We start from the raw sequence: 26,350 nt of genomic DNA, 5'->3' as shown, positions 1-26,350 counted from the left end.
TATGTTCCTTGGTATATCCTGATCTCCATTGTGGTTTGCTATCCTTTATCTTTCTCTTTGTCTCTTACAATTGCGTTTGTGTGTGTGTGAATGTTAGGCTCACCTTTCCTGTAAGGCAGCATACTTAAGTACTCATGCGCTCATGCACTCCTCTGTCTCCGGATTACTTAGGTACCAGGCCACACTCTTTCATTTGCTGTGTCACCTTCCTTCTCCCTCTCCTCCAGGGAACACCACTCCACAATACATCAACTTAGCACTAAATACATAGACATTTATCCTCATCCTCTTGTGAGGAGGAGGAGGTGCCAGGCTGTTGCGGTGATGATTAGTCAAAATTCTACAAAGTTTTCTGTTTGTTAAATGAATAAATTGTTAAACTGCCAATACAGACTTCAATCATCCAATCCGATAAATGACACGTAACAAGATTCAGTAGCAGAATAAGCTGTTCACATTGGCACAGACGATTGGACAAGTTTGTCTTAGGCATAACCCACATAATTAAACTGTTCAACCCACAAATGTACTTTCTTTAACAATGTATTTGTTAATTTGAATGATGCTGAAAACACATTTTTCAGCATCATTCTAAAAAAAGACCTTTCAAATTTGAGAGATTTTGCACAAATGGAAGACAGCAGTCCTAAATATTTGTTTAAAATGTGCACTAAAGGACATATCCGGGTCAAAAATGACTCCAAGGTTCCTCACAGTGTTACTGGAGGCCAAGGTAATGCCATCCAGAGTAAGAATCTGGTTAGATACCATATTTCTAAGATTTTCAGGGCCGAGTACAATAACCTCAGTTTGATCTGAATTAAGAAGCAGAAAGTTAGCGGCCATCCAGGTCTTTATGTCTTTAAGACATTCCTGCAGTTTAACCAATTGGTGTGTGTTATCTGGCTTCATGGACAGATAGAGCTGGGTGTCATCAGCATAGCAGTGTAAATGTATGCTATGTCTTCTAATGATGCTGCCTAAGGGAAGCATGTATAATGTAAACAGAATTGGTCCTAGCACTGAACCCTGTGGAACTCCATAATTAACCTCAGTGTGTGAAGAGGACTCTCCATTTACATGCACAAACTGGAGTCTATTAGATAGATATGATACAAACCACTGCAGTGCAGTACCTGTAATACCTACAGCATGTTCTAATCGCTCTAATAGGATATCATGTACACTTTCTACAGAGGCACCATCGAGAGCATCCTGTCGAGCTGCATCACTGTGTGGTTTGGAGCCTGCAATGCGTCCTGTCATAGAACCCTCCAACGCATAGTGAGAGCTGCAGAGAGGATCATTGGTGCCTCTCTCCCCTCCCTCCAGGACATTTACAGCACCCGTCTCACTAAAAAAGCCCTTTGCATAGCGGCTGATCCCACGCACCCAATGCAAAGCTTCTTCAAGCTGCTGCCGTCAGGGAGGAGACTGCGGAGTCTCCAGGCCAGGACCAGCAGACTGAAGGACAGCTTCATCCATCAGGCTGTCAGGAAGCTTAACTCCCTCCCGATTCTGCCCCCTCTCCCCTCTTCTCCTCCATGGTCTCACTGAACTCTGTCTCACACACACACACACACACACACACACACACACACACACCTGAAGTATGAAGACAAACTGCTGTATAAGTTTGTGTCTCACCTTTAGTCTCAGGTTGATCTTGTAACTCAGGATTTTTATCAGAACTGTTGAACCTCATGAAGTGATTAGAAACTGTGTTTATATCATCAGCTGATCATCTTTTTAAATCAGTGAACATCATTAAAGAATATTTCTGTTCAGTGTGAACTTCACATAAAGTTTTGTCAAATCCAGAATCTAGAAGTCTCCATGTTCACATTTACCTGTTGTTCCTTTGTCCTGCTCCTTTAGTTTCATCCATGTTTTCTGGTGTGTCAGTCTTGTGATCAGTGTTGTTGGACTGGATCTGATTTTCTTCTTGATCAGGGTGGTCTGTCATGTCTGCTGAAGCTTTCTCTGTGTTCTCACTCAGATCTTCTTTCTGTGGCTGCACAGGTTCAGGTGAAGACTCGTCCTCTATGATCATTAAAGACATGTTATGGTGTGATTCTTAGATAAAACTCATCACATTGTGTTTTAAAATCTGCTGTGGATGTAAGCAGATGTTTTCATGTCCTTAAGAAAAAGGTTTTCTTTTTCTTTTTACAGGAAATTCTTGACCCATGAGTCGAGCAAAGGTTAAAACTCAACATTACTTTTTTAAAATCTGAAATTCAATTATAAACCTTTACATTTAAAAATATTTTCCCGCTATTCACATACGTATTAATACAAAGCAAAGATTGTGATGTTAATGTGAATACAAACTTTTTATTACAACTCACTCTGAGACATGGTTCCTCAATCCAGAGACGGAAGACCTGTGCGGTGTCTCCAAGCTCTGCTGCTCTGTGTCTCTGTTATATGAACCTGTTATGCAAATACTGAAGGTTTGCCTATTGTAAAACCGCTCATAAAGAACGTTTTGAAAAGAGGCTCTAACATTCATCTCTCTCACCTGTGTAGTTAGAACAGTGAAAACAAAGTATGACATCATCTACATCAGGTATACATTATCTTTAAGCTTCTCTGTTTCTGATATTATATGAAAAGTCACATTGTCTTTATTTTCATTCATATGACATTTGAGAAATATTCAACCAAATTTTGGAATTGTGTTTCAGGGACATGTTCACGTTCATCACATGACTTGGTATGGTCACTATTTTACTAATATTATACCAGTTTAAAAACAGTCAAAATAATAACGATATTGAGAGTTAATTACACAGTACATTAAAAAACTGGAAACGATGTGTTCATGACATCCAACTCTAGCTTGTCCAATTCCACAGGGGTGTCTTACAACTCTAAAAAACCCACAAATTTTTGTTGTAAAAACAGAAACGTTCCCTCTCTTCAGTCTTCTTTCTATTTCCAAAGTGATGTTAATATGTAGTGTTTCTATATGTATTATGTATCTCATGGTAATTATTGTGCCATACTGTAATTTACTCAATGTTGGATTCAGAAAATGAAAGTTGTTTGTTTTGAAACTAGAAAAAACGCTGTTAAATCACTATGCAGGAAGTAAATTGGGAGGCTCAGCTGTCACACTTGTCATAAAGAGAAGAACGTACCTTGGATACTCTGGATGTTTTTTTTTTGTTGTTGTTGTTGTTGGTTTTTGGGGGCGGGGGGTTAACCAAAAACAACCAACTTCCCTGAGTAAAACCTACTGTGATCATCTAAAATTTGCCCCAATCAGTACTTAATCCTATCTCCAAGTAGTAAAATACAAAGAATCCACAGCATCTTAGAAAGGAACAAGGATGTTGCTCTGGGACTTTAGCAAATATGACAGAAAGTTGAATAGTGATGTGGAAAAACCTGTAACACCTAGGGGATTTCACCCCAAATATTTTTTAGTGACACTTGTGTTGATATGATCATAATGAAACACAAACATTCAGGAAGCTTTGTTAGGCAGAAATTCTTTCTGTCTTTCTGTCTTTCTGTCTTTCTTTCTTTCTGTCTTTCTTTTTTTTTCTTTTTAAGAAATGTTGGCAGCCAGAAGCAGGCACTTCTCTGCAAAGATTTTAATCAACAAAGGTGCCATTGCTTGTTTTCAATTCATGTTGACTTTGTTTTTCACCATAGACAGTTCAGTACTTCTGAGTACAGTTTCACTTCAGTATTATTTATAGATTATTTAAAATCTAATTTAAATATTTTTTTCCCACTTTTGTGAAGATAGTTCTTGAAATCTTAAAGTGTTGAAGTATCTCCAAAAAATCATAAGTGATGTGCCATCGATTAAGAAAAGTGATAAAGTAGTGACTAATATTTAAGCATTTACACTTTGAATAATAGTTTTATTAGAGTATTGCACACTACTACATGTATAATATAAGATATGCACAACATAGAAGAGCCACCTCGACGGGACAAGACTTAGCGGTTCATCTGTGTCTAAAGGACAAAGGTCAATGTTTCGAGGATGTTTACATTTTGGACCGAGAAGACAGATGGTTTGAAAGAGGAGTGCAAGAAGCCATATATGTCCACTGTGAATGACCATCTTTGAACAGAGGCGGTGGGCTGCAACATCAACTGTCTGCAATCTTATAATCCAGTTTTGAGATCCCTTTCCAGACGCCTTAACGCCCACTAAAACCTTGGCCCTTTGACCTCAGTAAATGACGATATGGTGGGGCTAGGTTTCACAATGAATTGACTGGAAACCTTTGCTCTTTGTGACCCACACCCATTTTTACACCTTGACTCGTTTGATTCGATAGAGGATCATTAGGGGGTTCATGACCCTCTTGGGGACACTGCCATAGGGTTTAAAATCTGAGACTCTCCACCATTTGCGGTTAGAACGGAAGAAGCATCTCGGATGAGACGCAAAGCATCTTCAAGAAACCTAAAGAAGTCCAGACGCTTTTCTTTCCAATCTCCTTAGACTACGATGACCTGGATGACTGAGAACCTTCACAGACATTCTGAATAAGAGTTACCATTCTGAAAAATAGTGGTTTCTAGTGTAGGCCAAAATTCTTTATAAAACTGTTGGAAAACCAGCTGGACCTGGAGTTTTATTAAAGCCTGCCTTGAAGATTGATGCCAACAATGGAAGAAAAAATATGAGAAGCAGAGGACTAAGATTCAGAACAATAATTTCTGAAAAGAAAATGAGCCACTACAGTAGACCATGTTGTTGTAAATGAAATGAGAAACCTTTTAAAAAAATGGAAACACTCTTATTATAACCCTTTTATGTGGCATAGGTAGGAGCTCAATTTCTATTTTTATTACAAAGTTGTAATGCAGCCACATGAGGTTGGAAAGTTTAAAGTATTAGTGAAGGGAAAGAATGACTCAGGAGTACTGAACTGTGTGGACCAAAGAACAAGATAAATATCAAGTGAAGCCAAGCAATGACAGTTTTATTGATTAAATCGTTTACAGGGAACTTCCTGCTTTTCTGACATTTCTTTCAGAGTATTTCCTTCTATCGAACCTTCCTGGATGTTTGTGATTCATTGTGTGCTCATCAACACAAGCGTCACTGAAAACATATACATAAGACACTAGTGGGTTTCCACCTACAAGTGTTACAGGTATTTCAACATCAGTATCCAACTTTCTGTCACATTTGTCCCAGCCTTATGGCAGCAGCCTTATTCCATTTGAGGAAGCTCTGGACTGTCATGATGGCGTTAAGAGAGTGTCAAGTCAAGTCAACTTTATTTATATAGCACAGTGCTGAACAGAGGGATAGTATGATCAAATTAAAAGAATTAAAATAGATAAGATAAAAAAAACATTTTCAAATGTAATGTATAATGTATAAAACAAAATCCCTTCAAGCTTCAAGCTCGGGTCCTCTACCAGAGGCCTGGGAGCTCGAGGGTCCTGTACAGTATCTTAGCTGTTCCCAGGACTGCGCTCTTCTGGACAGAGATCTCAGATGTTGTTCCCGGGATCTGCTGGAGCCACTCGCCGAGCTTGGGGGTCACTGCATCGAGCGCTCCAATTACCTCTGGGTCACCCTCCAATTCTTCTCCAGCTCTTCTCTGAGCCCTTGGTACTTTTCCAGCTTCTCGTGTTCCTTCTTGCTGATGTTGCTGTCATTCAGTATCACTACATCGGTCACTACGACCGTCTTCTTCTGTTTGTCTACTACCACTATGTCCGGTTGGTTAGCCACCACCATTTTGTCCGTCTGTATCTGGAAGTCCCACAGGATCTTAGCTCGGTCATTCTCCACCACCCTTGGGGGCATCTCCCATTTTGACCTCGGGACTTCCAGGTTATACTCGACACAGATGTTCCTGTACACTATGCCGGCCACTTGGTTATGGCGTTCCATGTATGCCTTGCCTGCTAGCATCTTGCACCCTGCTGTTATGTGCTGGATTGTCTCTGGGGCATCTTTACACAGCCTGCACCTGGGGTCTTGCCTGGTGTGATAGACCCCAGCCTCTATGGATCTTGTGCTCAGAGCTTGTTCTTGTGCTGCCATGATTAGTGCCTCTGTGCTGTCTTTCAGTCCAGCTTTGTCCAGCCACTGGTAGGATTTCTGGATATCAGCCACCTCCTCTATCTGCCGGTGGTACATACCGTGCAGGGGCCTGTCCTTCCATGATGGTTCCTCGCCTTCCTCCACTTTCTTGAGTTTCTGCTGCCTGAGGTATTCACTGAGCACTCGGTCAGTTGGGGCCATCTTCGTGATGTATTCTTGGATGTTCGTTGTCTCATCCTGGACTGTGGTGCTGACACTCACTAGTCCCCGGCCTCCTTCCTTCCGCTTAGCATACAGCCTCAGGGTGCTGAACTTGGGGTGAAACCCTTCATGCATGGTAAGGAGCTTTCTTGTCTGTGTGCATGTCTGAAGTTTAGTCTCCGACAAGTGAAATGTTCAGCTGGGTTAAGATCAGGTGACTGATTTGGTCATTCTTTACTTTAATAAACTCCTGTGTTGCTTTGGCCATATGTTTTGGGTCTTTTTACATCTGCTTTATGAAATACCAGCCAATCAATTTGATTGCATTTAGCTGGATTTGAGCAGACAGTATGTCTCTGAACACCTCAGGAGTTCATTGTGTTGCTTCTGTCATGTGTCACATCATGAATAAACTTTAGCGTCCCAGTGCAACTGGCAGCCATGCGCGCCCAAGCCATCACACTGCCTGTGCTGTGTTTTACAGTTGATTTGGTATGCTTTGGATCATGAGCTGTTTCACACTTTCTCAGTATTTTTTCTTGCCACATTTCTGGTAGAGGTTGATCTTGCGTTTATCTATCATGAGAATGTTTTTCCCAAACTGTACTGGCTTTTTTAGATTTTTTTGTTTTTAGCAAAGTCCAGTCTAGCCTGTCTATTCCTGAGTTTTATGAGTGGCTTTCACCTTTCAGTGAACCGTCTTATTTACTTTCATGCAGTGTCGTCTTCATGGTAGACTTTCATATCCATACGCCTACCTCTTGGAGAGTGTTGTTCACTTGTTTGGCTGTCATGAAGGGGTTTCTTTTCATCATGGAAATGAGTCTGGGATCATCCACCACTGTTGTCTTCCGTGGACGTGCAGGTCTGAGTTTACCAGTGCCGTGTGTCTTTCTCAGGATGTTCCACACTGTAGATTTTGCCTCTCCTAATATTGTAGCAATTTCGCTGATGTTTTTTTTCTGCTTCAGGATGGCTTGTTTCACCTGCATGGAGAGCTTCTTGACTGTATGTTGTCTGTTCACAGCAAAATCATCCAAATGGAAGCACTACACCTCAGATCTACTCCCGACCTTTTGTCTGCTCAATTAATAATGAAGGAATTTCAAACACCTGCCCATGAAATAGCCTTTGTCAATTGTCCAATTACTTTTGTCCCTTTAAAAAGTGGGTGACACATGTTAATTAGCTGAAAATCCTAAACACAGTTTGAATGTGGATACCCTCAAATGAAAGCTGACATGGACACACTTAGTCCATGTCCATTATATAACTATAATTGGAAAATGTTTCGATAAATAGGTGAAAGATTTATGGTACTAACTTTACATACAACAAATTATTTGTGATTATTATTATTATCAATTAAATGATTTATTTATTTAAATTTAACCAGGAACTGAGCTTTCAAAATATATAATCTCTCTGTCCTGGGCGGCCATGGTAAACATCCTGGGAAAACTATTTCAAGTATTAAGTATTAACAGTAAGGACAACATTTTTCCTTAATATTTGGTTACCTCTCTTTACATGAATACCTATTGTGTGTCAAAGCACTGAGTTTTGTGTAATATTTCAATATCTTAGTGTGTGATAGATCTGCCTGGTAAAAATATCGGAAAACAAAGAAACACTAGGTGCATGAAATAACTTGAGTTTAATAAATTCAGCATTTATTTGATTCTATTACACTCTAATGAGCAGAACTATGTGAGGAAGTCAGTAGTTTGTTTAACAAAAAATTGAAAAACTCTTTAAAGTAACCATATTTTAAAAAGGAAACTCTTCTTGTTTAAATGCTACTGTAGTAAATAAAATATAGAAGGCAACTGTTTTGTTATAATCTGTCACTTCAATTTGCAGAATAAACTTTCACCCTCTAAATTATTCATAGCTTTACAGAAAAAAGGCCAAATGTCTAAGCACATGATTTTATCTATATTGCCTGTTATTCTAACAGCCCGATCACCGTGTCAATCAGCTTTTCCACTTCCTGTGAACTTGACCTGCTGTTCTCAAAGAGAACACACCTGTTTCCACACTTTTCAACTATTTCTTTCAGACCGGGTTGGCAGGAGTGAAGGAAATCCTTCAAGGTGATTTCTGCCTGCTGCAGGTCGCCTCCTCGTGTGAACAGGATGATTGTTTTTTCTTTAACTTTACTCCCAAAATCTTTTTCTAACTTTTCCATGATGTCTCTCTCACCATCTGTAAATCTGCTCACATGCATCACGAGTACATACACACAGGGTTCTGACCCACAGAGCTGTTTACACTGTTTTACATGTTTGTCCCAAACTGATGCTTCAATGTCATCATCAAAGATATCTGGGCTATCAATCACACGTACACGTAAGTCCTTCATCTCAGTTTCTGCCACCTGGAATTCTGTGGTGACCGGCTTTGAACTGGGTTTAGACATGAAGCTCTTCTTTCCGAGGATGGTGTTTCCACTTGCACTCTTTCCAGTTCCAGCCATTCCCAGTAGAACAAGGTTCACTGTGGTGATAGCACGCTTTCCTGTATTGATATGTACAAATAATAATGGAAAGAAATCAGTTGGTATCCTACCTTAAGAATGAATAAATGACAAAATAAACATGTATGGTTTCTTTAAATTCAGCTACGTTGTAAAAACATGCATCTTACTTTTTAAACTCTTCTTGGTGTGTGTAAATAATTCTTTGCTAAAACTGCCAACTGAATTAAAAGGGCATAAAAGAATTTTGTCAGTTTTTAATGACACATCTGGGATCATGTGAAATATTCTCATTCATGGAACAGCACAACTTTTTGTATTTGTTGGTAAGACGCTCCTGAGAGAGATGTGAGTTTACCTGGCTTTGTTATGTCACTGTGTGATCTGGACATTGTTTGTGATTCATAGTCAAACCTGTAATTTTGTTACAGAGCAATTATAAACTCAGCAGGCAGCTGTTTACTGTTTTATAAAAACTTAATTATTTTTATAACAATAATAAAAATGCAAACCTTCTCTATAAAATACAAACATTTTATAGTATCTGTGTACAGAGCTAAAATAAAGAAAATACTTCAAATTGTGTTTGCATGAAGTTAACAGTCACAGTTCAACAAGTCTCAAATTTCACCTTTGCCTCTTAGAGCCTGGCACCAGTAGTCTGTGTTTAGCCAGTTTGTCCAGTTCACTGAAAAGCTGCTGGATGGTGCAGGATGTGAAACAGTAACCTGAGGGTTCACATGTCAGTGGCAGCACGACTGTGAACTCTTCTCTTGGTTTTCCAGTTTTCTTACTCAAATCTTCTATTTGCTTCCCCACATCTTCTGGTGAAAACCCATCCTCTACCACCAACAAGCACATGTCACTGTGGGAATTCTCAGAAAATAGTTCCTGTATGTCATCACAGAATAAGTACAAGTCAGGTGTACATGTGATCTCATATGTATAATTCTCATATATCTCGATGTTTTTGAGAATCTTTCTCGTGGGTAGCACAGACAAATCTTTCCCCAGGATGTTGGTTATTAGGGCTTTCTTCAAAGACTCTGTTTTTCCAAAGACAACAACTGAAATCTTGTCTGTAAAAATAGTGAATCACAGTTTTATTTTTTGATAGTAACAACACTATATATAAAATTTAAACATGTGATTTCAATAAATATTTAGTAGATATAAAAGTGTTGCTTTGACTTGGATTATGCTTTTTAAAAATATAACATTACAGAAACAGTGACAGTAAACTTACTATGAGACATGCTGCAGGCAGAGGCTGTGTGGATGTCTGCAGGCTGTGACACTCTGTTTGTTTTATATGAACCAGTTATGCAAATGCTGGAGGTGTGTCAAAGTCTGCAAATACTTTCTTAGCAGTGCAGCAACAAGACTGAAAAAAAATTAACACAGCCTTGAGATGACAACATCTGTGATATTGTGGGGAGAAAACCCCAGTTACATGACGCCCTATGAGCAAGCACTCTGTGACAATGGAAGTATTTACTTGTTTGTAACAGGGGAAAAGAGTGTAATTCTGTTCAACGTGATAAGAAGAAGTCAAAGTTGAAATTATGAAAAGTGAAGTGAATTATGTTGTATAAATGTGACTATTGTAATAAAAAAAAAAACCTTTTGCTACAGCGATGAAGGGAGGAGGGGGGGGGAGGGAACAGTAAGATAAGCTCAAATCAGATGATGTCACAATAGATGATTGGATACTGGTAACGCTGGATGTTGGTTGTGTCAGAGGATGAACAGAGACCCTCTGCAGATAAAAATTAGTTTCATTGGGTCATCGCAGACGAGTCAAGGACTGGTTCACACAGTGCATTTTTGCAGCAAGAAACAGTGGATTTGGTCGTGTTTTTCCAACCCACTGTGGTTCTCTCTCTGTCTCACTAAAACCTAATAGTGTAGGTATTTAGCAACAGTTTAGATTTAATTATTTAAAATTTACTTAATAAAGTGTCCTATCTTCAATTAATTAAAGTCACAATTAAAAGTTTATTTTGTGGACATTTCCTGTTTTTGGTATGACTATTTGCAACCACCTTATTGAGGTTCTAATAGGTTATTATAGCTTCTAAAAATTCAGGTCCCTGGGGCTTATTTCCCAGGCCAAAAAAATTAATCCTTCAAAACATTTCCAAGTGCCATAGATCATTAGGGGGGGAGCTACCATCAGTTTCTGTTAATCAGTCGTGGTAAAACCCCATAGGTCAAAGACTCAGATCCTTTAAACAGAGAGCCGGTCGAGACTTCTGTACAGAGGTTCTGCACAAATTCTACACAAAGACTTTAACGTTCTTAGTGAGTTCATGGAGTAGTGTTTCCAGGCATCCCAAAGAAGGCATAAAAGGCCCTGGAAACAATGACGTGTCTATTTTCATTACCCTGAGGTTTGTTACATGGAATACATGGAGTTGGTTTCATTAAAAGACTTATTGATTAAATGACATTGTCTTTCTACAGGAAGCTCATATGTCCAAATCATCTGCACACACATCCACCTTACCAAAGTTCCCTCACACCTTTTACAGTATAGCTCAAGGAGGTGTAGCTATATTGACAGTGTTGGGGAGTAACAGAATACACGTTCTGGCGTTATGTATTTAAAATACAAAATATGAGTAACTGTTACAGTTACTGTTTTAACTTGCCTAAAGAAACATATTTAACATATTTCAACGATGTCTTCTCTGTGCGGTTAATGAATTGTGAAATAAAATATGTCATATAGCCTTTTACAAGTCAACAATTGCAAAAAATAACTTAAAAGCCTCTGGAATTAAATAATGTTACAGAAATAATGCCTCATCTGCAGAAGAAAAATTACCAGTACTGGGTTGGTACGAGGGAAATTTATTTTCCAGTTCGTCTGAAAAGATGGACTTTCTTTTAGAGATCTTTTAAACATCATTAGGCGCGTTGCTGCATGCTGTCTGTCCCGTTTGTGAGCGCAAAACAAGCACTCACAAAGCATCAACTCGGGGATGACGTCACAAATATCTGTCGGAATATAGGGAAACCTGGGCATTTTTATCAAAACATGAAAAGAGGACATGTCCGGGGAAAAGACGACGGTTGGTCACCCTAGGTTGTCTGCTATCTATTTTTGGTAATTCCACACTGGTGGAAACCCAAATAAAACACACATTAAGAGGCTCTAAAGCCTGGGTCTCAATCTCGCGACCTCTACTTGCAGCCCGCCTAGTGACGTGAAGAAATATTTTTAAAAATTATTGTTCAAAACATTATTCAATATAAAGGCAACAGGCAGAGTGTTACAGGCATAGCCCTAAAGAATGTAGCCTCATGGGCAGTGTAGCCCAGTTGTAAGTAATCTATTGAGACTCGACCGTACACCGTGTTCGTGTTTTCCTCTGAAACAATAAGTTCCGTTGGAGCAGTCTTTCAACGCCTCTCTCTGTCTCTCGCTAGCAAAGTTGACCCAGACAACAAAGTAAAGCTAGTTTTTGGTTACGAGCCCGACATGAACCCGACGTAATAGCCAGAGGTCCCTTTACTACGGTTGGGAGCCGCGGACCTGTTTTAATTATGCGCGGAATAGTTTTCTATACATAGAATTTTCTATATGAAAGCTGAGACTCTACATTATATCCATGTCCATTATATAACTACAAATGGAATAGGTTTAAGTAGGTTTAAGTAGACAGGTAAAAAAGATTAAAAATAAATAACTAAATATGTATTTCCAAATACATATGGAACTAACTGTATGGACCAAATTGACAACGACTCGTCCTTTTTTCATCACTTCTTTTCTTCACTTTTGGATCACTCTGAAACCACACTTATAATAGGAGGAGACTTCAATCTGGTATTGAATCTAGAAATTGACAGGTTCAGTGAGTCAAAAGAAGTGCCAGACTGCAGACATTCTTAAACAACATGTGAGTGATTTAGGTCTTTGTGATGCTTGGTGTTCATGTCGCCTCTCAGGGATTACACATTCTTGTATAGACTACTTTTTAGTTAACAGATGGATTACAAGAGATATTACAGACACTATCAGCAATCATTCACTGAGTCGAACTCTCTGAGACAGAAAAGAGAGTTCTCTTACTCTCTTACTCTTTCTCTTACTCTCTCTTACTCTTCTCATAAGAAAAAGAACAAACACTTGTACTAAAAACAAAAATGTAATCTTTAGAATCTGCTTCCTCGCCACAAGAACATATAATTAACACCATGAGAAAACTAAAGCTAGAATTAAATGAAATGAAATAATTAACAGAAGAACATGGTTATTGTTGCAAATCTGCAATTGGAGAGCTTTGAACGTGGTAATAAATTTAGGAAATTCCTTGCTAATGGGTAATGATCAATAAATAAAAACACAACTGTTTATTCTATTAAAGAGTCAACTGGGAACATTACTCATGATCCACAACAAATAAATACATCTTTTTATGAGTTTTATGAAGCTTCACAGCATCACAGATTATTCCCTCCATCATTGCTTTTGAAGAATTTCTTAGCAATATAAATCTACAGAATTTAAATGATGAACAGATTGTAGCTCTGGATCCACCTGTGTCAATGTCTGACTTCCATGAAGCCATACAGCATCACCCAGACAATAAAGCCCCAGGTCCGGATGGTTTTCCAGCTGATTTTTATTTTAGCCCATGCTAGCTGGATATGCTGGTTTTAACAGGGAGCCAATGAAGGGAAGCCAATAGGAGAAACATGCTCTCTCTTTCTTGTTATGAGTGGCTGTGTGCAGACAGGAATAGGACCCAAGGTGCAGACTCAGGAGACAGTCGTGAACTCAAAACAGCTTTAATGTAAAACTCAAAATATAACATAACTGGAAAAAATCTAAATAAACTTAAACCGGAGGACTGACAGAACACACAGCTAGGTAAACGGTAGATCGCAACCCAGACACAGAGAAACACAGGGCTTTAATACACAGAGGGAGCAATCAGGGAATGAGTAACAGGAGGGAAACACAGCTGGGGCAAATCAGGCCTAACGAGACAAGGGGAAGCGAAACCAGATACATTAACATCAGACATGGACTTTCAAAATAAAACAGGAAACATGACACAGACTGAACTAAAGACACAGACTCGCACGCACTGTAACAGAGGGAACAGAGACGTGGGACCAGTGCAGACACAGACACTGACTGGACACGGGGATATAGCAACTGAGGATACACAGAGACGCGAACTAGACAAGGGGATACAGCTGACAGGGGAGACAGAGCAACTAGAGAAGACAGAGACAAAAACCATAAGACAGAACTCAAAGAAACCAAAGACTAGAAATTATAAATAATATAATAAACTCAAAATCCTAACATTTCTAGTCTCTGCCAGTACTCTTGCTGCAGCATTTTGGATTAACTGAAGGCTTTTAGGAAGTTTTTAGAGCATGCTGATAATAATGAATTACGGTCGTCCAGCCTAGAAGCAAGAAGTGCATGAACTAGATTTTGGGTGTCACTCTGAGTCAGGATATCTCATATTTTAGAGATATTTTGCAAATAGTAGAAAGAAGTCCTACATATTTGTTTAACATCTGCATATTTTAATTATTTAAATTTTCACTGAGTCTTTGCAAGTGTTCGATCCACAAACATCAAATGCTCATTTTTTTTTTGCTATGATTACTGTATGTATTCTTATTACTAGTGCTATTATTGTTAGATATAGGTTTTTTCAAAGGTATGTTTGAATCATCAAAGGGTCTCTGTTACTTGAAAAACCTTTGGTCAACAATGAATATTTACCAAACTTCATTTTATTGGTGAATTTAACATGAATGATTTACATCAACAGGCTATAAACAGAAACACAATAAGAGACAAACTCCATGCACCAGTTTCAATAACAACCGAATTCATAATCAGTCGCTGATTAAAGGCTGATTTTGACGAAGGCAAATAAAAAGGGAAACAAAAGACAACATTTCTAACTGAACAGTTCAGGCTAGTATTTCATGCTCTGTTTATATCTTTCTGTTTAACAACTTATCATATCCAAGCACTTCATAGTGTTATCATTGCTGCTGTTCTTGGATCATCCTGATCACTTTCTCCATTAAAATTGCCACTTGATGTGATGTTGGCCTGCTGTTCTCAAAAACAACACACCTGTTGTCACACTTCTGAATTATTTCTTTCAGACCAGGTTGGCAGGAGTGAAGAAAATCCTCCAGCTTAATGTTTGCACAGTGCAGGTCGTCTCCTCTGGTGAACAGGATGATTGTTTGTTTTCTAACTTTGCTTGCAAAAGCTTTTTCTAGCTTTTCTATTATGTTTCTCTCACCATCTGTAAATCTGCTTGCTTGCATCACAAGTAAATACACACATGGTTCTGACTCACAAAGCTGTTTGCACTTTTTTACATGTGTGTCCCAAACTCGTGGGTTGATGTCATCATCAAAGATGTCTGGGTTATCAATGACACGTACATGTATGCCATTTATCTTTGATTCTGCCCTTTGGCACTCTGTGGTGACCGGCTTTGTACTCGGCTTACACTTGAAGAATTTCTTTCCGAGGATGGTGTTTCCACTGGCACTCTTTCCCGTACCGGTCATTCCCAGAAGAACTAGGTTCACTTTGGTATCAAAGTGATTTTCTGTGTCAATGAAGAACAAAAATAAGTGACAGTGAAATAGAAATAAATATTCTTTCCAGATCTGAAGAATAATCATCTACAGCTAAAACACTTACAAGACTTTTATCTGAACAGTTAAATACGCATTTAAGTATACACATAATTATATCTGCATGCAGTTCGCATAATTACACCATGCTATTCCTGCACAAGAGACTCTTTATCTCAATATTTTAACTTCCTGATTAGATAAAAAGTAAAAAAAAAAATGTTAATAATAGAGATAAAAATTTCAAAAAATGTCCCACATTTGAAACTATGTACGGGGATAGTGTAGGGCTCTTTGTTACATCTGCCACTTTTATAAAAAGGCTAAAGAAATGTTTTTGACATACACATCCACACACAGAACACGACAATATTGTGAGATACTGCTGATAAAGCTGAGTCTTGCCTTCCATCCATTCATGTTTGCTTCTTAAACATGAATTTAAGCTGAGGTCTCCCAAAGCTGTCATAGATTGGGGATCTGCAGCAGACCTGTAATATAACAGAACTAAATTAACTCACCAGGAAACTTTGTTTTTTGGGCAAAAGATCTATTATGTTTGAAACATTACAATATATATATATAATAATAATAAACCTAATAACTAATGAATTAATATGATTACTCAGATTAAATAAAACACTGTTCTTCTTATGCAAACTTATGTGATATCATAAATATTCATTATATGTTACTGATTTTTTAGGTTTACCTCTTATGACTTAACCCCCGCTGTTTGTAAGGCAGTTCTCTGTAAAGCTGCTCCATGGTCATATTCTTGAATGGGTACTCTGTAGGTTTAGAACTCAAAGGCAGCACAACTGTGAATGTATCTGTAGGTGTTCCACTTTTCTTGCTCAGATATTCTATCTGATTCCACACATTTTCTACTGAAAAGTCACATCTTACCACCAACAAACACATGTCAGGGTCTGGATTCATAGCAAATTGTTGTTTTATGTCATCACATTGCACGTCCAAATCTGGCATGCATGTGAAAACATATGTCTCGTTTTCATATATCTTGGTTTTTGTTAGAATCTTTCTTGTGGATAGCACAGATATGTCATCTTCCAGGATGTTGGTTATTAACGCTTTCTTCAAAGACTTCCCATTTCCCAGGATGACGACTGAAATTTTGTCTGTGAACAAACACAAAATCCTTTTTCTCTGACACTGTTTAAGAGCAACATTTTCTCTCTACTGCTACAAAATTCAATCATTAAAACTGTTAAAAAAAAACAGCTATAAAGCAAAGAAACCTTTTCAAATAAACTTACCTTCAGACATATTTCATTAGTCTGGTGTGTCAAAACTCTGCACGGTGTCTTCTGCAGGCTGTGCTGCGCTCTCTCTTTATTATATGTACCTGTTATGCAAATGCTGGAGGTGTGTCAGCTGTGGAGCTATAAATAAACCATGTGTTGAAAAGAAGCTTTAACATTCTTCTCGCTCACACGTGCAGTGAAAACAGTGACATTAAGATGGCTAAATTTCCAGCAGGTAAGACTCAAAGTTAATCTTCTGTCTGTATGATTGTTTTTTGTTGTGTATACAGGTTAAATCAAGGTTGTAATTTGTGTTTCAGGTCCTGATTTGAGGATTGTGATGCTTGGAAAGACCGGTGTGGGTAAGAGTGCTGTTGGAAACACCATTCTGGGAGACAGATATTTCAGATCTTCTCCTTTATCACGGTCAGTGACTGAGGTCTGTCAGAAAGGTGTGACTCAGTGGGGTAACAGGGTAGTTAGTGTTGTAGACACACCAGGGATCCTGGACACTGCAAAATCAAATGAGTTCATCAAAAGAGAAATTGTGCGTTGTGTTGAAGTCTCCTGTCCCGGTCCTCATGTGTTCCTGTTGGTCATCCAAGTGGGTCGATTCACCAAAGAAGAGAAAAACTCAGTGGAAGCCCTGCAGGAGCTGTTTGGCCAGGCTGCAAATCAGCACATGATCGTGCTGTTCACTCGCGGTGGTGATCTTGGTGACATGACCATACAGGAGTACGTACGTGAAGCTGAGGAAGGACTTCGCCGCATCATCCAAAGCTGTGGAAACAGGTTCCACATCTTTGAAAACACCAGCAAAGACAGAACGCAGGTGGTGGAGCTGGTCAACAAGATTGATGACATGGTGGCAGCAAATGGGGGCAAGCACTACACAGATGCCATGTACAAGGAGGTGGAGGCTGCAGGTATCATGGGACTTAAGGCTGTTCAGTATGAGTTCCTTGAGGCCCTACTGAAGCGTATTCAAAATTTTTTTCTCATTCTTCACAGAGATTAAACTATTGTAATGAAGAATCTAGGCTCAGCATGTATCGATTAGGAGTCTCTGACACAGACCTACGATGTATATTGCTGTGTAGCATCAATAAACTTGGATGTATGAAAAAAATGTAAAAAAAATATTTTGATGATGTTGTTTTGCTTCTTGGTGTTTTGGTACAGACAAAAGCATTTTAAAATAAATAATAATCACAATATGAGCTCTGCTTCTAAAGTATATTTTGTCTTAGGTGGATCTGGTCCAATTTGTAGTGGATGTGTGATCATGACAGTTTATTGTGTATTTAAAACTTTGCACTATGTAAATTCATTAATTAATGTATTATGCATTAAATGTGAATTGTGTGTATTCATTATCACTGTAAACTTCATTAGAAATATAGTGCATATATTTAATGTTGACTTTTCATTAAGTTATACAATTAACCATTTATAAATGTTTTGAAAATATAGGGTTAAGGGTTAGGTTTTGGACAACATAATAAAATTGATAAAATTGATATCTTTTTCTCTTAATATTTTTTTCTATTTTTCTATTTTTCACATTACAACATGGACAAACACATTTTTCAAAATATATACATGTACAAATACATGCAAATTCTATTCATTTAGTTCCTTTAACTGGAGCTCTGTTAGTTAAACAATGTTGAATTGAACAGCTCAAAATCAACATTTCATTTTCCATGAGAGATAAGGCGCAACTTATGAGTGAGTTTTTCCTCAAAAATTCTTTATTTTACTACATTTATATATTTGGGATGTTTAGTTATTTAGATTTTAATTTAAATTATTCATTGGGCTATGTACATATTTTTAAATGCCAAAAAGACAATACCACTGTGTTAATAAAAAGGAGAAAAAACTAATGAACTCAAAGAGAAGATATTACTGACTGTAAAAGTCAAATGTGGATTTCTCAAAGTGTAGTTCAGAATTAGGTTTTTCTATTATTCAGTATTTAGTTGATCTATTTTGAACTGACAAAATGACTCAATATTCTATGTAAATAAAAGAGGTGACATTTATAATTTAATGGTTTGGTCATTTAGTGTTTGAATCTTAATCATTTAAAATTTCTCTCCTGAGAAATAATTTCCTTACATCGTTTTTAATTTTAGAAACATCCTGGCTCAGATGACACTGAAAAACTAGTTCATGTATTTATTATTTCTAGACTGGACCACTGTAATTCTTTATTATCAGGATGTCCTAAAAATTCACTGAAAAGTCTTCAGGAAGAGTGATTATACTGGCTTCCCTTCATTCCCACTGTTGCCAAAGTGGTTGTTCATTGGGGTCATATGTTTGTTGAGTTTTTTTTCTGTCTTCTCAGTCTTCTTTGTATTGTAGAGTCTCTACCTTAAAATATAAAGCTCCTTGAGGTAACTGCTGTTATGATTTGGCACTGTATAAATAAAAATGAATTCAACTGAACTGAATAGGGACCGTTTTCCTCATTCACACAAAAGTTTAGAAATAAGATTCAAGATTCAAAGCGTTTATTGTCATGTGTGCAAAGAAAAAGCTTTTCTCTAATGAAATTCTTTCCCTGCTGTCCACATGCAGATGCCCGTTAATATGTACAAATGGATAAAATACAAATAGGATTAATAAATAAGTGGAAACAAAAAAAAGAAAAGAAATTGAAGTGTTAAATAGATTCAATTGCAAAAGAGTTATGAGCTTAATATGCTGGTTTGATATGTGAGATAACCTGATGTGCAAAAATTAACATTAATGTTAAAATAGGTCAGCTATTCTAAAGTCAGTAAATAAGCTTAATGTAAAAAAGCAGAGCTGGATTTTGGTTACTTAAGTACATGTGTGAAAGAATGCAAAACCTAGTCTTACTTGACCAAACAGCTGGCATTAGCAGTATAATGATGTCAGTGCAAAGTTTTCACTTTTTGAGGGCTTATTTTAATTTGAAGAAATGCGATTTTGTTCTGTATTTTAGTGTTGGACCTGAATAGGTCAGTTGAGGTTCGTTGATTGATCACATTTGTCAATCTTGAGCTTAATATATTTTAAAGGAGACAAATCTGAGATCTGTTATATAAAAAGTATTTACTTCCTTCACACAAGAAGGAAGTAAGACACCTTTTAAACCAAACAACAAGGTTTTCACACTTGAACACGTTTCTGTAAACAAGGAAACCAAAGTTTCCAGAGATTTCTGAGATCTCTATCAGGTTCTGTAAGATGTTCCGGTTGCATTTTCTTTTTTACATGAATTAGATATGCAAAATAATGACAAGGAAATGTAGTCCTGTCAGTTCCAACAGAGAACAGGATGTATGAATTTTTAGGATCTGATAAGATCAAAACAAAATTCTCTCTATCTTCCATGTCTAGTTTAATTGGATGCATTCCAAATGTGCCTTTTTAAGGGGAATTTTTTCTGTCTCTCACACCCTTGAAACCATAAATATAAAAGGAATGTTTTAGATGCCAGGGTTTGGCAAAGATGTAAATGCAGGCCTCTCAGAAGGAAAGGACTTGATGAAAAGCAATATTTTACTGCTGATGTAGATCCAAAACCAAACAAAGTGCAAAAGAGAAATCCAGAGCACGAGGAACAGAAATGTAAAGTCCCAGGAAACGCGTGTTTTCATTTTCTTGAGGAACTCAAAAAGAGTAACTCAGGGAAGAACATGAGAGAAAATAAACAGATTTCTCAGTAAAGAGGAGACAAGACTATGAATAGACATAATATTGATTGGAGAAAAAGCTGATGAAACTGACGGCCTAGGGGTCAAGGTCCACCCAACCACTGCGTACCACCCGCAGGCCAACGGGATGTGCGAGCGTTTCCACCGTTCGCTTAAGGCTGTGTTCCGTGATTCTCTCACAGATGCCAACTGGGTTGACCGCCTTCCATGGGTTTTACTGGGGTTGCGCTGCGCGGTTAAAGAAGACCTCGGGGTTTCCTGGCTGAACTTGTCCTCGGTCAGCCTCCCCGGGTCCCCGAGGAATTCTTGCCCGAGAGTGCACCCCCCGTGCTTCGCTCCCTCTGTGCTGTCTCTCCGTCCCCCAAGAGACTCGTTTTCTGTTCCTGGCCCAGTGCACCATTGTCTGCCCGACACCTTTGTTCCGAGGTCGTTGGACTCTGCAGTTTGTTTTCGTCAGGCATGACGCTCATAGGCCTCCGCTGCGTCCACTGTATGACGGCCCCTTTAGGGTTATTCAACCGGCCGGAAGCATTTCCTTTTGGACTTTGGGAGTCAGCAGGAGGCTGTTTCTATTGACAGACTTAAACCGGCACATGTGCTTCTGGATGATCAGGTGGTGCCGGCTCAGGCCCCCTGCTGTGGCCGTCCGCCTTCCACTGGACTGGACAACTCTGCTTCTTCCTCTGGGAGCGCCCCCCACCTGGCGGGGCCCGAGCTATCTTCAGGTTTTCCTGACCGCCCATGCCAACCTGGTCCTCAGGCTCGTTTCTCCTCAGCCAGCTCTCCACCTCCCCGGTTCAGCCGTTCTGGACGCTTGATTAAAGCAAGGGTTCTGGACTAGGGGATGACCCTACTGGGTGTTCGGGGGGGGGGGGGGGGGGGGCATGTGTGGTTGACCACTGGAGGGCTCCACTCACACCCAGTTCTCAGGAAGTGTTGTTGCTATGTTTTGGAAGGAAAGGTATTCAGTTGTGTGGTGAGGAGTAATAAACGAGGAGTGTTAATCGAGAGCTCTCGTGTCGTCTGTGTTTACTTCCACAATGTCAATATAGTACGAGGTTCAGTTAGCTTTGCACAAAAGTCCTCCAACGACCTACTTTTTGCTTTCTTATTCTGAGCACATTTATGAAGCCTTTACTTTTTTATTTTTACTTTAGCTAGGAATCACAATTTGAATCAGTACTTCAACTTTTATTGGACTATTTTTTAACAATGGTATTCTTACTTCTACTTAAGTGCAGTATGTCTGTACTTTTTCCACCTCTGTAAACTACTGAGAGACATGAAAACACATACAGTACTGTGCAAGAGTACAGATCCAGCCTCATTTTTGTATTTTGAAGTAATGAAATGTACAAACACAAATAGAACACGTTATATAATGCAAAAACTGATTGTTTTGCTGCCATTTGTTCAATTCATTGTCAAAATGATCCCACAAGATCTCCAACACCACTGGCTGAAATAAAGCTCTGAAACATGATGATTCTCTATCATGTTTCACAAATTGTTTGCAGATACTCACTGTTGTACCTCGCTCCTGACCCCTGACATACTGATGACTGGAATCAGAGATTTTCTGATTCACAGATTTTCAGTTCAGTTTTTGTTTACTTTGTTTTACCTCAGCCTTTCTAATAGTTTCCTTCCACTTCTGATGAGGCATCACAAACCAGTAGATTAATCAACTCAAGGGTCAGATGCATCTCTGACATTCTCTGTGTGGTTATTGTGTCTTAAGGGCATGGCTTTTAGTTTCTGATAATAGACTGTAGGACAAGCTAGAGGTGATAGGGCTGAAGATGTTAATATTCTCATTGGGAGGAACAGAATGTACAGGATTAGAAATGAGGACATCAGAGGGACAGCTCAGGTTAAACAGTTTGGAGACAAAGTTGAAGAGGCAGGGCTGAGATGGACTGGACATGTGCAGAGGAGGGATTGGGTTTATTCTGGACAAGGATGGTAACTGTGGAGCTTAATGTCAATCTCCCAGGCAGGAGGAAAATGGAAGACCACATAGAAAAGTGATGGATGTAGTGAAGGAGCCAATGAACAGAGTTGGTCCCAGACTAGGGCATTTGCAAACACAGTCCTTGGAGACTTCTTCCTGACCTCATCTGTCAACGTATCACCATTGTAAACATGATGGGGCTCAAAACATATCTCTGATGTAATCCTACCCCACCTTGAACCCATCTGTCATTCCTAAACCTCACCATTGCCGCGTTGTTCTCATACACATCCTGCTCCACCCTCACATACTTCTCTGTCACTATTAACTTCCTCATACATACCACAGTCCCTTTCCTGGTACCTTATCATATGTGTTTTTAGATCCACAAAGGCACAGTGCAGGTCCTTCTGGCCTCTATACTTCTCCATCAACACTCTCAAAGAAAATATTTAATTTTCAATTTCAATTCAGGGAGGAACGGCCATCTGCCACCACTGGTTAGAGAAGGAAGACAAGATAAAAGACATGCTGTGGAGCGAGCCAGAGATTAATCACAAGTATGATTCAATGCAGAGAGGTGCATGGACACACAATGAGTGAGAAAAGTGACTGAAGAACAAATAGTCAGTGTATCACATCTCTTTTGCTCTTTCTTGGCATGAAACAATAATGCTGCTCACTGATCATCCACTTCAACAATTCTTTCCCATTACCTTCATTATAGTTTAATGATATGACTGAGAAGGTACCGAAGATTAGCTTCTTGGATTTGGGAAGATTCCCGGTGCCTACGACCAATTCATCTACTGTCACCTGGTGCCGACGCTACACTTCAGTTCCCAACCCGGAATCTATGGTCCGATGGCCCCATGTTCACCTTGCGTCCCTCGTTCGACCGCAGTTTTGATGGCAGATGTGACGTACCACTATGGATATTAGCTTCAGCTAGCCCTGAAGTCACCGCCTGGTGTAACAGGTGCACACAGGTGTTTAATTCAAGTGCCACTGCAGTCAGCTGTTGAGTGCACCAACCAAACGTCATCAATCAGGTTTGCCCTGCTCAACACTCGCTCAATCACAAACAAATCGTTTATTTTAAACGATCTTTTTATAAAGAAATCTCTCAACGTCATGTGTTTAACTGAGACGTGGCAACAAAACGTGGATTATATACATCTGAAGGAAATTTGTTCGACTGGCTGCTCCGTCATCGGAACTCCACGTCTTTCGGGACGTGGCGGAGGTCTCGCTGTTGTGCACCAGGACAGATTCACATGCAGACTGATGAACTCGGATTCCTTTACCTCATCTGAACTGCAGATGATCAAGGTCGGCTCTTTGCTCACCTTATATTGTATTTTAATCTACTGACCTCCTGGCCCTGCCGGAGTCTTTTTAACTGAATTTAATGACCTCCTGTCATCCATTATTAAATTAGAGAAGGTGGTAATGTTGGGAGATTTTAACCTTCATATTGATGATACATCCTGTAATATGGCTGCTGACTTCATGACTATCACAGAGTCTTTTAATTTTATGCAGCATGTTTCTGGCCCTACACATGTAAAGGGTCACACATTGGACCTTGTTTTCTCCTTGGGTTTAAATATAAATGACATTCGTGTGGAAGATGTTCATGTGAGTGACCATAGCTGCATATATTTTAACTTAACTTTAACCCAAAATAACGATTGAAAGGCGAATCATAAACCTGAACGCCGGCAAAAGGTTCTCTGTCATGTTTGACGCTGAAATGACTTACAATGATTTGGACTCTCTTGTCTCATCCTTTAATAACCAGTGTAATTCTATTTTAAACATAGTGGCACCTCTGAAAAAAAGTACTGTCCTACGTTTGAAATCTCATCCTTGGATAAATGAAAACATTCGTAATTTCAGGAGATACTGTCGCAAGCTGGAACGTTTGTGGAAGGCTTCCAAGCTTGAGGTTTATAAGTTACACCTTAAAGAATCTATCGTCTTACTAAATGACATGTGGAAAAATGCTAGAACAGAGTATTTTTCACACTTCATAGCTTCAAAAAAGAAATACCCCAAATTCTTGTTTAAAACAATTAAGAGCATTGTTTCTCCTGATGCTCCTTGTGCACCAGTTCACTCAACATCCGAATGCAATGAGTTTATGAACTATTTCAGAAATAAGGTCATTGCCATCAGGTCTAATATCTGTCCATCATCTTCTCAATATCAGACTTTCAACTTGCCCTCCTCTGATACTTGGTCCTCTTTTACTCCTGTTACATTACAAGACATCAGAGGCCTGCTTTGTCATATAAAACAGACTTCAAGCCCCCTTGATGTCCTTCCATCTTCACTTTTCACTAGTGTGTTTGATTCCATTGGCCCCTGTATTGTGGAAATGATAAATACTTCTCTTCATACTGGCTCAGTTCCCAGCTTCTATAAAAACAAGCTATCGTCGAGCCAATATTAAAGAAACCCCAGCTGGATCCATCTCTTCCTAACAGTTATAGGAAAATATCCAAATTGTCTTTTATATCGAAAATTTTAGAAAAAGTAGTAGTAGAACAACTTAACTATCTCCTGGATAAAAATGCTGTTATGGATACTTTCCAGTCTGGTTTTCGTAAATTGCATTCCACTGAAACGGCCTTACTTAGAGTATCTTGATGGCAGCAGACTCTGGAGAATACACAGTGCTGGTCCTGTTGGATCTCAGCTCTGCTTTTGACACTGTAGATCACAGTATCATGATAAACAGACTCGAGAACTTGTTTGGGATTACTGGTGTTGTTTTAAAATGGTTTATATCATATCTGTCTGAGAGATCTTTTACTGTTTGCATGAATCATGTCACATCAGAATCAACAGTTTTGCCGTGTGGGGTACCTCAGGGATCTGTTCTGGGTCCAATTCTATTTCTACTTTATGTATTTCCCCTAGGCCAAATTATTAAGCACTATAAATATATCTCCTATCATCGCTATGCTGATGACATCCAACTATACTGTTCCTTCAAAATGTCTGAGTTTTATAAATTGTCTAATTTAAGTAATTGCCTGACAGAAATCAACCAGAATCAGAATCAGAATCAGAATGGGTTTATTGCCAGATGTTGAGGTTTACAACATTAGGAATTTGCTGCGGTGCTTCAGTGCAAACAATAAGAATTAAAGTGCTATGTAGAAAGAAAGATATGTGCATGAGATATACATGAGATATATACATGAGAATAAGAATTAAGAGTGCTACGTAGAAAGATGCTACGTAACCAATGGTTAAATGACAATTTTCTCCAACTAAACTCTGATAAAACAGAAACTCTAATTATTGCTCCAGACCACATGGTCCCAGAAATCAGGCAGCATATCAGCTTCTTAGACCCCTATGTAAAATCGAGCCTTAGAAACCTCGGTGTTGCTCGAGCAGCACTCTAAGCAGCTGGTCCGAAACTGTTTTTATCATTTACGGAATATTTCTAAACTCAGACTAACGGTATCAAAGCTTGAACTTCAGATGATTATTCATGCTTTTATTTCTTCTCGTTTAGACTACTCTAATGGCCTTTTTACTTGTTTTAACAAATCAGCCTTAAATCGTCTTCAGACTGTGCAGAACGCTGCAGCACATCTCTTAACAGGCACCAAGAGAAGATCGCATATCACTCCAGTTTTAGCCTCCCTTCACTGGTTGCCTGTAAGTTTTAGGTTTCATTTTAAAATTTTAGCTCTAACCTTTAGGGCCCTACATGGTCAGGCTCCTCAATATTTATCTGACCTGCTGAAACCACATACATCTTCTCGGGCTTTAAGGTCATTAGATCAGAGACTGCTGGTGGTACCACGCACTCGTTTTAAAACTCGTGGTGATCGGGCCTTTCAGACGGTGGCACCACGGTTGTGTATTTCTCTTCCACTGTCTCTTCGCTGCACGGACTCCATTGATTCTTTTAAGAAACAGCTGAAGACATTTTTATTGAGAAAAGCATTTGATTAATTTCCTCTTATGCTGTTTTGATAGTTTTATTATATTACATTGTTTTATTTGCTGTTTTATTTACTGTCATATTGTTTTATATTTCCATTTTCTGTG

At 38.8% G+C, this 26,350-nt stretch overlaps 3 protein-coding genes and 1 long non-coding RNA gene across 4 annotated transcripts; 1 reads left to right on the top strand and 3 right to left on the bottom strand.

Moving 5' to 3' along the window:
* Positions 1–7,876: 7,876 nt before the first annotated feature.
* Positions 7,877–9,989, bottom strand: LOC146702291 (GTPase IMAP family member 6-like). The gene is made up of 5 exons (XM_085468745.1): positions 9,964–9,989; positions 9,349–9,796; positions 9,076–9,131; positions 8,888–8,938; positions 7,877–8,758 (listed from the first exon to the last, which is right to left on the bottom strand). Exons 1-5 carry the CDS (start codon positions 9,971–9,973, stop codon positions 8,187–8,189), a joined length of 1,137 nt encoding a protein of 378 aa, XP_085324871.1. The 5' UTR covers positions 9,974–9,989; the 3' UTR covers positions 7,877–8,186.
* Positions 9,990–14,498: 4,509 nt separating this feature from the next.
* Positions 14,499–15,768, bottom strand: LOC146702290 (GTPase IMAP family member 7-like). Its single transcript, XM_085468919.1, has 2 exons — positions 15,762–15,768; positions 14,499–15,328 (listed from the first exon to the last, which is right to left on the bottom strand). Exons 1-2 carry the CDS (start codon positions 15,766–15,768, stop codon positions 14,745–14,747), a joined length of 591 nt encoding a protein of 196 aa, XP_085325045.1. The 3' UTR covers positions 14,499–14,744.
* LOC146702289 (uncharacterized) lies at positions 15,768–16,687 on the bottom strand. The gene is made up of 3 exons (XR_014922290.1): positions 16,637–16,687; positions 16,069–16,498; positions 15,768–15,847 (listed from the first exon to the last, which is right to left on the bottom strand). It is a non-coding gene; the product is annotated as an uncharacterized LOC146702289 (long non-coding RNA).
* A 125-nt stretch (positions 16,688–16,812) lies between these two features.
* Positions 16,813–17,897, top strand: LOC146702288 (GTPase IMAP family member 7-like). The gene is made up of 2 exons (XM_085469242.1): positions 16,813–16,859; positions 16,945–17,897. The coding sequence occupies exons 1-2, from the start codon at positions 16,841–16,843 to the stop codon at positions 17,640–17,642; spliced, it is 717 nt and encodes a 238-aa protein (XP_085325368.1). The 5' UTR covers positions 16,813–16,840; the 3' UTR covers positions 17,643–17,897.
* Positions 17,898–26,350: the final 8,453 nt, after the last annotated feature.

Source organism: Copadichromis virginalis, linkage group LG9 (assembly GCF_057382275.1).
Source record: "Copadichromis virginalis isolate Kocher_CV1m ecotype Utaka linkage group LG9, C_Virginalis_male_GT1.1, whole genome shotgun sequence".
Classification (NCBI taxonomy): Eukaryota; Metazoa; Chordata; class Actinopteri; order Cichliformes; family Cichlidae; genus Copadichromis; species Copadichromis virginalis.
The sequence above is the reverse complement of the archived record's forward strand: the minus strand, read 5'-3'. Positions and strand labels throughout refer to the sequence as shown.